At 40.8% G+C, this 12,351-nt stretch overlaps 1 protein-coding gene across 6 annotated transcripts in view; it reads left to right on the top strand.

The window, feature by feature from the left end:
* Ptpn12 (protein tyrosine phosphatase non-receptor type 12) overlaps window positions 1-8,779 on the top strand; it is a 65,749-nt gene extending 56,970 nt beyond the window's left edge. For 3 of the 6 annotated variants that reach the window (XM_036181127.1, XM_036181132.1, XM_036181131.1), the window contains 4 exons: window positions 278-345; window positions 2,021-2,051; window positions 4,421-4,522; window positions 8,280-8,779. In XM_036181127.1, the coding sequence (XP_036037020.1) occupies window positions 278-345; window positions 2,021-2,051; window positions 4,421-4,522; window positions 8,280-8,341 (263 nt within the window). In that variant the 3' untranslated portion in view covers window positions 8,342-8,779. Of the gene's footprint in view, window positions 1-277; window positions 346-2,001; window positions 2,052-4,420; window positions 4,523-8,279 lie in introns of those variants that run through there. The other 3 variants (XM_036181128.1, XM_036181130.1, XM_036181129.1) reach the window with 3 other exon arrangements.
* The last annotated feature ends 3,572 nt before the right edge of the window (window positions 8,780-12,351 follow it).

Below are 12,351 nucleotides of genomic sequence, written 5' to 3'. Positions count from 1 at the left end.
TGGGCATGTTTATGAAAACAGTTTCGATTCAAGGATTAAAGACAGAATTTTTTGTTTTTTTTGTTTTGTTTTGTTTTGTTTTTTTTTTTTTGAGACAGGGTTTCTCTGTGTAGCTTTGCACCTTTTCTGGAACTCACTTTGTAGACCAGGCTGGCCTCCAACTCACAGAGATCCACCTGCCTCTGCCTCCCGAGTGCTGGGATTAAAGGTGTGTGGTGTGCCACCACTGCCCGGCTAAAGACAGAGTTTTAATATATTGAAATTTCATTTTTCTCAGATACATCTGTGAGACCTGAATGGAGTGAACTTTCTCATCAGGAGTGGTCTGAACAAAGAGAATCTGAAGTGAGTCATTTGAGAACTGGAATGGCTTTAGCTTAGCATCTGTCTTAGACCTTATTGTACTAACCTACCAGCTTCTACCATGGATGTAGCTTACAGTCTTAGAGTTTGTTATCCTAATTTACTCAGAAAAGGGAAGGCTTCCCATGGACTCATACTGGGTTGCCTTGCCCAGCCTTAGTACAAGGGGAGATGCTTATAGTCTTACTGGAACTTGATAAGCCATGTTTTGTTGATACCCATAGTTGATCATTTTTTATTACTGATTCTTAGGGGTTTTTTTTATGTTGTTGTTGTTGTTGTTGTTTTATTTATAATTTTTTGAGACAGGGTCTGTGTAGCCAGACTGTCCTCATACTTACCCTGTGTTCAAGGCTTTGAATCTTTAAACTTTTGAACTGCTGGCTCTCTTGCCTCTCTACTGCCTTAGTTCAAGGATTTCACAAATTATACATCACCACATCCTGATGTATACTGAGATTTCTGGTTAAAAGTTGATGTAAAATGCAAGATACAGGGGTTTTTTTTGTTGTTGTTGTTTTTTGTTTTTTTTTTTTTTTTTTTAAAGATACAATATATTTTTTAAAACTCCCTGGCCTTCATAAGGCCATCTCTTTAAACTACTTTTGAAAAATTTACAAATTAGACCACATTTCAAATCATTTTGGAAGTGTAAACAGGACTTACTATTTGGGGAATTCTACTACTATATTAGATTTTGTCCCCTGTAATACACGATTAGGTTTGTTTTATATTTAGGAAACACTTGGTAGTGGTAACTTGTACTCAGGGATACCACAGTCTGTTAAAACATGGTGGATGGTTGGTAGATTACAGACGCGTATTCCTCCATGCATTATTAGTTCTTAGTGGGGAGTGGGGGCTAGGAACTGTTTGCTTTGTTTTTTAATACAGTGTACATTAGTATAGTAAGAGCTGTAGAGATGGTTTAGTGGATCAGAGAAGTTGCTGTTCAAGCATGAGGACCTAAGTTCCAATCCTAGAACCCTTGTAAAAATCTAGGTGTGCCCTCAAATGCCTGTAACCCCAGCACCCAGTACTGTAAGGGGGGAAAGAAGATAAACACTGATGCCCCCAACTGCCAGTCCAGATCCACATTCAGTGAGAGACTCTGCCACAAAGGAGCAAGGCAGACAGAGACAGGGAGAGCAAGATATCCCTCAATGAGAGACTCTGCCACAAAGGAGCAAGGCAGACAGAGACCGGGAGAGCAAGATATCCCATGTCATCTTCTTAGCTCTGTACACACAAAAGGTGTGCAATTACACACATACACACATACATCAACACACAAAAGGGAAATTTTTAAATAAAGCATAACAAAATTTCAAGCATAATGAAACACCATTGCTTTCTTTTTCTTTGGTGTTGAAAATCAAGATATAAACCAAGCATGGTAGGGCATGTCTGTTATCCTAGCACTTTGGGAGATGAAGGAAATAAAATCAGAATTTAAGGCCACCCTTTCCTATACAGTGATTTTGAAGCCAGCCTGGGTTATGTGAGATTCTGTTTCAAAAATAAATGAATGCAATAACAGGAGAGGATTTTTTTGATACAATTTAATTGGGGGGGGTATATGCCTATAATAGATAAAATATTGCATTTATTACACATAAGATGAACTTATTGCAATAGCTTTTAAATATCTTTGCAGGGCTTGATAACCTCTGGAAATGAAAAATATGGTAAGTTACTAGGTTTTTTTTTTTTCCTTTTTACCATAAAATAGTATGTTTCATGCTGGTTAGTCCTTTCTATATATGGAGGTCTTTAGGATAACTTCTTGAGGAAATACAGTTCTGTGATAGAATTTTAAGATGGCTGCACCCATAGATGTCATTAATCTGACTTGGAAAGTCATGGGGACATTTATTAACAGAAGTTACAGGTTTATGGGAAATGGGTTGCTTTTTTATTGTTTATTAAATTATCCAGAAAACTGAGGGTATAGCTCTGATTGAGCACACAGTTAATAGATCTAAGGTCTAGTTTATTTCTAGCACCAAAATTAACAACAGTTACAGTTACTTAGAAATTTGCTTCTGTTGAATAAATGTTCCAAATTGACCTACAAGATGGAAATGTGTTTATAAATACCAATTCTTATAGCAGTCTTCTGTTGAGGGTGTTTGTATTTATTTGAAAATAAATCAGTAGTTATACTATTAAGCTAGGAAATTTTCTGTTTGATTGGGGATGTCTCAGTGGGTATCTGGTGTGCATGAAGTTCTAATTCCCCAGCTTCTCCTCCCCCCCCCCCCCCCCACACACACAGAGATGAGGCATGGTGGTGCATACCTGCAGTCCTAGAAGCAGGAGATGCAGAGTCAAGGCCAGGGTGTACCACACAAAACTGTCTCAAAAGGGAGGCAGGGGAGGGACATTGGGCGGATTTCTGCCATTGTAAAATAGATCAAGTTGTTACTAAGTTTTTTATGTCTGTATTAGTTACCTGTCTTAGAAGATGATAATTAAATTAACAACATACAACTGACATATGGTGGCCTCAAATGGTGATATCACTGTTCCTAAAGTACTGCTAGTTCCCTGGATTTCACTGTCCTAAAGTCTGTTCATTGTCTTCTGAAGTATCTACAGTTGGTCCCTTGGTATCACCTGCTCCTTTCTTATGCTCCAGGTAGCACTCTCTTCTTTCCCGAGTTTTGTAAACCTTGGCTTTTTAAGAAATTGAGGTCTTAAATCTGCATCACCTTTCTCCTTAGATGGCCCTGAGGACCTTATCACCATTAGTTTCGTTTATGTCTCTCCTGTTTCCATTGTGTCTATGTGTGATCCTGTTAAGAAGTTTACCACATTAAGATGATTTATGCATGTCTCTATTGGGCTGGCAGCTGGAAGGCCATAACCCCCCCATTCAAGTCCTGCTCTTGGCAGGCAGGGCTTTGTGTTCCCTTGAACTGAACTTTCTTTATTTTAGAGCTGGTGAGATGTCTGAGAGGGTAAAGGCACTTGCTGCCATGCCTGACAACCTGTATTTAATCCCTAGGACTCACATGGTAGACGGAGAGACCCCTTCTGAAAATAGTTCTCTGGCTTCCACACATATGCTATGGCTTTTGCATTCCCATAAATAATAAATGTAAATGGTTTAAAAGAAAACCAAGTAGGACATGGTGATGCATGCCTGAAATTATAGTGTTTAGGAAGCAGGCAGGACCTGGGCACATAGCAAGACTCTTAACAAATGGAACGAGTTGGAGGGGTGGGCAAAGAAGAGCATGTCAAACCTTAGGTCTCTGACTCTTCTCTAGGCCAGGAGCATCCTCAGGGCAGGAAACATCTTTAGACTTACCCTTGGTTTCCAGGGAGGGGTTAAGGGAGATTGACAGAAGCTATGAAGAGACTGGGCTGGGCATGATGCTCACCTGCCATCCCAGCACTCTGAGAATGAGGCCAGTCTGGGCTACAGAGTAAGTTCCAGGCCAGCTGGGGGTGCATGGTAAGACCCTCAGGAAGGAAGGGAGGGGATGGGTATGTTGTGGAAGAGTGAATGTTAATTACTTAAAGAAAACAACAACAACAAAAAAAAAACCTTTCCATTTCTCTTTAATGAGTAAATTAACTATAATTTAAGCAAGATTTCAGATGAATTATTATTAGCATGGGGGGTGGGGGTGATAAGTTGTCTACTAATTAGAAACTTGTTTGACTATAACTACTTTAAGAAAGTATAGCATGCCATGCTTGGGATTGACAAGATGAGATAAGTGCACAAGAACCTCTGTTACGACTGCTGGGTTGTCGTACATGTATGTAACTCAGCACTCAAAAGGCTGGAACTGGAGAACCAAAGCCTCAGAGCAGTCTGCACTATGTAGTGAGACTCTCAAAACAGCACCACAAAGTCACATAACAAGTGCCTAGCATGGTCCGTCTACCCAGTCCCCTTGTATTTACCATCAGAGCCTCTAGAAATGACATCCATGAGGTAAAACTTGCTCCTTTATTCTGTACCCTTCTTCCAACAGAGTATTGTGACTATGTGCTACCTTAAAGGATGTTGATTAATACGGACTTATTTTTTTTATTTTAGATGCAGGGGGTGTCCACACAGAGGCATGCACAGAGCGTCCACCTGCTTTCAGTGACAAGAAAGATCAAATAACAGAAAGTCTAACAGAAGCTACAGATATTGGTAATTTACTTCATAATTCTAATAGGCAGCGATAGTGGCATTTAATACTTGTATCTGGCACTAAGAGACAGAGGCAGATGGATCGTCATGAGTTCAAGGCCATTCTGATCTCATAGTGAGTTTCTGGCAAGCCAGGACTATAAGATGCTTTTCAAAAGATCATCATAACAAAAACTGGAGAAGTGGATCAGTCATTGAGAGCACTTCAACCAGGCCTTGAATCCAGTACTCAGGAGGCAGGGGCAGGCAGAGCTCTGTGAGTTTGAGGCTGTCCTGGTCTACATCGTGAGTTCCAGGACAGCCAGGGCTATGTAGTGAGAGAGTAAGAAAATATATACTACTACTATTCCAGGATTTCCATAAAGCAGTTTTATCATGGTAAAACATTTTATTTCCTGGTAATTGTATGAGAGCACGTATGTGTGGCCTGGTGTACATGTGGAGATCAGAAGATAGTTCTTGGAAGTTGGCTCTTCTCTTCCACCATGGGTTTCAGGGTATTGCTCTACAGCTGTCAGGCTCGGCAGCAAGCACCTTTACAGACCGAGTCATCTTTCTAGCGCTTACCAAACTTTACAGTCTGTCATACTCAGACTCTGAGAGGGTGTCAAGAGTAAAAGCATGTATGGTTAAAATTGCTTGAAATTAATTATGAAATAATTATCTTACTCTGTTTCAGATAGAGATTAAAAGTCAATTTTAAAAAAATGGTGGTGTAAGGAACTGGGAGTATGACTCTCAGTTGATAGATTGCTTGCCCTGGGCTTGATCCCAGCACCATATAATCCCAGCACTTGGGAGGGGCAGACAGAAAGATGAGAAGTTCAAGGTTGTCTTTGTCTATGATGAGAGAAGCCAGGCTGAACTATAGGTAACTTGGTCTCAGAAGAAAAGGAAACTAAGAGCCCAGTGCAAACAGTTCTTTTGTGTTAAAGAACTAACTGTCGTGATTGGTTTAACGCTCAGACGGCTTGGCTTGAGCCGATGCTCTTCCTTTCATGCTGGGCTCTTTAAGGAAGCAATTATTTTTTCAGTTAACCCAAAATACATTCAAGTTTTATTTGTTCCAGAAAATTAGGGTGTCTATGGATGTATTTTTTTTTTAATTGAAAAATAGATTCTTCTCTCATACAGTACATCCTGGCCACAGTTTCCCCTCCCTCCACTCTTCCCAGCACCCCCCACCTTCCCTCACACCCAGATCCAACCCCTTTCCATTTCATCTTCAGCAAAGAGCAGGCCTTCAAGAGATAACAACCGAACAGGACAAAACAAGATACAGTAAGACAAGGCAAAGGCTCTCACACCGAGGCTGGACAAGGCAACCCAACAGGAGGAACAGAGTCTCAAGAGCAGGCAGAAGAGTCAGAGATACACTCGCTCCCACAGTTCAGAGTCCCACAAAAACACCATACTAACAATAATAACACACACACAGGACCTGGTACAGACCCACACAGGCTTGCTGTTTAAGTCTATGTGAGCCCTGCTGAGTTGATTCCGTGGGTCATGTTCTGCTGTCCTCCAGCTCCTCTGTCTCCTACAATCTTTCCTCTCCCTCTTCCATGGGGTTCCCATGCTTGGAAGGGAGAAACCTGAAAGAGACTTCCAATTTTGACTCTTCTCATAATGTCTGGCTGTTGATTTCCACACCTGCTCCCATCTGCTGCCAGAGGAAGCCTCTGACTAGACAAGGCACTCACTGATCTATGAGTGCAACAGTATGTCAGTAGCAATTGTCTCGTTGATTTTTTTTTTTTTTTAATTTCTCATTCATATTTGGTTCATGTTTGCTTCTACCCTAGGTCTCTGGGCTACCCAATCTCCCAAGTTCCTGACCATCCGGGCAGTGTAGGGCATGGTTCCCCCTTTTGTGTCTTGGACCTCAAGTTAAGCCAGACATTGGTTGACCACTCTCAGAAGTTCTGAGTCACCACCACCCCAGCACTTCTTTCAGGCAAGACAGATTATAGGTCAAGGATTTTGTGGCTGGGTAGGTGTCCAGATTTCTCTCTCCATATCCTGTACCAAAGAGACTAGAATGTAGACATGAAGGCACCATATAGGCACCATCTCCACCCCTTCACATTCGATGATGATGTCCTCATCAGTGGAGCCCCTCTGTCTTTTTTTGTGACAGGCCTGGTGACCAGCTCCCAGAACTGCTCCAAGGTAGCAAAAAGAAATGCCAACAGAGTAGTAGGACTTAGAAAATTCTTATCTCTATGAGGGTCTTTAGAAAAGGAATTTAATCCAAATGCTGGGATTAAAGCTATGTGACACAACCACCTAGCTCAGTGTTCTGATTATTATTGTGACGAAAGGACTTTCCTCTTTGCCCTCATCTATTTGGTGTTCTGTACGCTACTGCTTCTTCTTCTTCTTCTTTTTTTTTAATGATGTATTTATTTTATTGTATGTATATTAGTGTTTTGCCTACATGTATGTGTGTGAGGATATCAGCTACCTCGGAATGTCGGATGTCATACAGTCGTTAGCTGCCATGTGGGTGCTGGGAATTGAACCTGGGTCCTTTGGAAGAGCAATCAGTGCTCTTAACGCCTGTTTCTTGTACCTTCATAAGCATGTCCTTCCTTAGGTTAGGAAATTTTTCTTCTAGGATTTTGTTGAAAATGTTTTCTTGGCCTTTGTGATGGGTTTCTTCTCCTTCCCCTACTCCTATTGTTCTTAGGTTTGGTCTTTTCATAGTGTCCCAGATTTCCTGGCTGTTTTGTGTCAGGAATATTTTAGATGCAACATTTTCTTTGACCAATGTATTCATTTCTTCTATCGTATCTTCGATGCCTGAGAGTTTTCTGTCTCTTGTATTCTATTCCTCTGTAGTTCCTGTTCACATTCCTAAAATTTTAATTTCTAGAATTCCCTCTGTTTCTTATTTCTTTATTGCTTCTATTTCCATTTTCAGATCTTGAACAGTTTTACTCATTTCCTTCAACTGTTTTTTCTCGGCTTTCTTTGAGAAATTCATTCACTTCCTCCAGATATGTTTGTGTTCTGGATTTCTCAAAGGACTTTATTCATTTCTTCTTTAGGACGTCTATCATCTCCATATACTTGGTTCTAAGGTCTTTTTCTTGTGCATCAAGTATGTTGGATTATTCAGGGATGCTGTCATAGGATAGCTGGGCTCTAATAGGACATACTGCTCTGGCTGTTATTGTGTTCTTACATTGGCATATGAGCATCTGGGTTTGAGGTGATTAAAGATAGGCCTAGGTCCTGATTTCTGGGTTTGTCTTTGTTGAATGGGTGTTTTGCTTCAGATTTTCAGAGAGTGTGTTGGCTGTGTGTTGCCTTTTTTACATTCCTGCTTGGCTGGTGTGTTCTTGGGGAATGCTTGCTGGTGTTAAAAGCTGGGGGGATGGTCTGTAGGATCCACAGGAAGCATGGACAGGGGAGGGGCTGTAGCTGGTGTTCTATTGCAGCACTAGGGATGACCCTGAGAATTGGGTCTAAAAGAACAGAAACAATGGAGAAAGTCCATGGGCAGCCTTCTTTACTTCTGGAAGTTGAGCTGGGGGTGTCTGCCTGAGTTGGGGTCTGGGACACAGTGGTATGGGATTGGGGGTTTGTCTGGGATCCACAGGGTTGAGGGCAGGCTGCAGCTGCTATTCTGTTGCAGCATTAGGGTCGACCCTGAGAATTGGGTTTGGAGAAACAGGTATGGATGTATTCTTAATGTTTTTAAAGTATTTTTGAAGGTTAACATGTGATTGCGGTATATTTTTGTCTATAGGCTTTGGCAATCGCTGTGGAAAACCTAAAGGACCAAGAGATCCACCTTCAGAATGGACATGATTCAGGGAGTTAAAAGACACTTTAAATTATACTGGAAAATTCAAGTGCCACTGAAAGCCAGATTTATAGTATTCCATCTTTAAAATGTGGGACTAACAGCAGTGTAGATTGTTACCTTAATATTTTTTGCTGGGACCATCTACCTGCCTTATACTACACTTAGGAAAATGTATTACATATTGTTAATTTTGTAACTTCAAGTATTATTGCCTTAATGTATCTTAACCCTGTTACAAGCTGCTTGTAGACCTGTAAATATGGTAATACTTTTATGATAAATTGACTTAAAGGACTACTCTCTTGCTGTTTTATCATGTATGCATTATGTTGCACATGTACAGGGCAAGTAGGTATATAATTTGATAAAGTTGAAGTCATAAAATATTAACAAGATGTAAGAATTTCTGCATGGTCTAAGTCTTTGTGTACGTTATTTGTAAATTAGTTGCCCTGAAATTTTAGAAAACAGTTTCTGAATTTTAAAATTGCTGGATTCATGCAGCCAGCACTGCAGGTTATCAGAGATCAAAGACTATAACAATAATGCATTTTGTAAATTGTAAGCAAGAAGTTATTTTTATATTGTTACTGTCTAATTGTTTGTCCTGATGGTTCTTATTTTCATCTAGTCATGGACATTCAGTAAGTGCCTTGGAACAATATTTAATTTGCTTAGCTCGTGTGTGTTACTTTAAACTTTGAACTCAACTGGCATTAGAAGACTATCAGAATATGTGTATGTTTCAGGATATTTGACCTGCTATTAAAAAATACAGTTTTACAGTGCTACATCTTGTATTGCTTTTTTTATTCTAGAGAAAACATTTTATTTTTTAATTGTGTGTGTGTGTGTGTGTGTGTACGTACGTACATATATTTAATTATTTAATCTGTAGAGTTGTGTGCATGTGAATGCTAGTGCCCACAGAGGCCAGAGGCATCAGGTGTCAGGTTCCCCTGGAGCTGGAATTAGAGCAAATTGTGAGCTGTTCAACATGGTTGCTGGGAACTGCACTTGGGTGCTCTGGAAGAATGGTATGTGGTTTTAGCTGCTGAACCATCACTCCAGCCCCTCATTGTATTCTTTTAAGTCATGAGCTGTGGATGGGGTTTAATCACTTAATTACAGAATAAGAAGGCCTAGAACTAATGCTGCATGCCTGCAGGCAGGTACATGGAAGACTAGGGAAGGAGGACCCTGTGGTCACTTGAGCCTACAAGGTTTAAGACTAGTTTGGGCAACATAATGAGATTGGTCTCAAAAAGAGTAAGAATGAGACTAGAGAGTGTCTTCTGAGAAAATGATGGTGGCTTAAGCCCATTCCCAGCACCCGGAGTTTAAAAAGGGTGGAGAAACCATGAGACTGAAAAGAGATGTGTTAGCATTTGTTGTTTCGCTTTGTTTGTTTGTGACTTTGTTAAGTTGGTCTTTTTATTTTTGAGCCAGTATTTCATGTGTCCCAGACTGGGATCAACTTCGTTATGTAGCCCGGTTGGGCCTTGATTTGCTGCTAATCCTCAGTAGTGTGAGTATGAGATGCCATTCCCAGCTTTATGTTAGCATTTAAAAAAAAAAAAAAAAAATACTTTCATGTTGATTCCTTAGAATATAAAAAGTTTTCATGTATTTTAGAAAATGGTAGTCCATGCCAGGTGGTGGTGGTACAGAGGCAGGTGGTCTCTGAGTTTGAGAACAGCCAGGGCTATTAATAGAGAAACAACCTTTCAAAAACCAAAAAAGAAAATGGTAGACTAGTAGATAATTCAACAATTATAATATACAAATATAAATACTTTTAGGCTGTCTCGTTGCTCTAGTTCATGCTGTCAAGATATTTTCCTAATAATGCTTAAATTGATACAGCAAGTAACTGAAAAAATAATGTTAGGGGCTAGAGAGATAGTTGAGTCAATAAAGTGCTTGTTACCCAAACTCAAGGGCCTGAGTTCAGATCATCCTCACTCAACATAAAAAGGTATGGGCCAGGCCTGGTTGTGTACACATTTAATCTTAGCACTTGGGATGCAGAGGCAAGCAGATCTCTGAGTTTGAGGCCAGCCTAGTCTATGTAGCAAGTTTCAAGGCAACCAGGTATTCATTTCTAAGCCAGTGTTGGAAGGTAGAAGCAGGGATTCCTGGGAGTTTCTGGTTTGGTATTCTAGCTGAATCAATGAACTGACTTCAGGTTTGATGAGAAACTCTCAAAAAATGCTGTGGGTAGGACGCAGGAAAGATGGCTCAGCAGTGAAGAGCATGTGTCTTTTGCAGCATTAATTACCTATATGTGTTGTATATAAATTGTAGAGTGGAAATTTCAACATTTCAAATGTGTGTCTTAGTTACTATTCTCTTGCTGCGAAGAGACACCGTGACCAAGGCAACTCTTAGAAAACATTTAATTGGGGGCTTCCTACAGTTTCAGAGAGTTGAATCCACCACTGTGGCAGGAAGCAGACATGCGTGTCATTGGGCTAGTAGCTGAGAGCTTTATATCCTGAGCCACAGACAGCAGCTGCAGAGAGAGAGATTGGGCCTGGTTTAGAGAACAAGCATTCAAACATGAGTCTATGGAGCATTCTCATTCAGATGACCACGGCATGCACATTTTAGGTTTCAGCTTTTTTACTTGGTATTGTCTGCTGCTTACAGCAGTCTGGCACACAGAAGGCCTTAGGTTGGACTGCAGCACTGTCTGCCAGAAAGAAAAAAAGCCTGTCATAGGAAACATCTGAGTCAGATGTGACTAGCTGTGGCCCAGGAACACAGATTCAGGTTTCTCTGAATAATATCCACTGGGAAATGAACATCTGTAGTCACAGAACAAAAGAAAGTCATAGGATAACGTATTTACCAAATACATTGGGTCAGTGCTGGAACCAGGCATTAGCAATCCTTGGCCTGTCTCTGATTAATGTTTATACTACCTAGAGCATTTAGTGAGACAGTTTCTTCCATTTTTGCCTGTAGTGGAAGTGTATTTAAGCTCATTGCCCCAGTTTTGCCAGGTTCTGCCCCAGCCAGCAGGGTTTCAATGGGGCGACCCACCTGTGGGAGCAAATGAAAGGGACAGAGGGCACGAGAGATGGACAGCAAGACAAGATTCGGATCAAGCTGCCAATTTTGTTTTTCTCCACAAGGCTTATATAGCATAAGAGGGGAAGGGGCAGGAAGGAGGGAAGGGGGAAAGGGGCGTGTAGAACATGGAAGGGGTGCAAGACATGTGAGGCAGATCATGCAACTGCGAGATGTCGGCTAAGGTCACTGTTCAGGGGCTGTTTATTCTGTTGCTACTCTACCTGACCATGGAATGCTCTTTACGTTCGGTTGTCATGGCACCTGACTGTGGGATGTTCTCTTATCTTTGGAGGCCTCTGGTTACTGTTCTGGGAAGGGGCAGTGGGCTTATGACTTGTTCTCTGGCCTAGCTAGTACTTTCCATGGTTCATGTTTGGTTCCTGACATCTTGGTCCCTAACAAGGTTCGCCGTGCTGCTCCCCAAATCTCTGCCCTATATCTGAAGTTACAAAAGACTTTAACTCTACTTTTATACTATCCACTGGCTTAGCACGGTGGGGAGCCATTATTTTCCAAGTAATATTTTTCACATTTTGGCCATTTTCTTCATATATTGATTAGTACAAATTAATAAAACACAAATCGGGTGTCATTGCTGAGGTGTATTCTGTCATAAGTGATCTAGTGAGATAACCTCTTAGGAAGGGTACATGTTTGAAACGATTGCTGTTGCTTAAAGTAACAGTGTTAAACTCTGTGGTGTAAAAGGTTTACTGTGTGCCAGTTTGTCTTTTTATGTTCTAAAGTTTTGACTTGGGGAAAGTGCAGATGCAGATAATTAGATGCACATAGAAAGGGTAGTCTTGGTTTCCAGGATTCCAGCTTGAAAAGGAAAATGTCAGTTTTGAGTGTGTTTGGTTTTTTCCCCTTTTTTAAAATGTATTATATTTGTGTTTTAATTTTGCACATCAGACATGGGATCCCCTGTCCTTCC

This window comes from Onychomys torridus, chromosome 3 (genome assembly GCF_903995425.1).
Source record: "Onychomys torridus chromosome 3, mOncTor1.1, whole genome shotgun sequence".
NCBI classification, from domain to species: Eukaryota; Metazoa; Chordata; class Mammalia; order Rodentia; family Cricetidae; genus Onychomys; species Onychomys torridus.
This window is presented reverse-complemented; position numbering and strand designations above follow the sequence as displayed.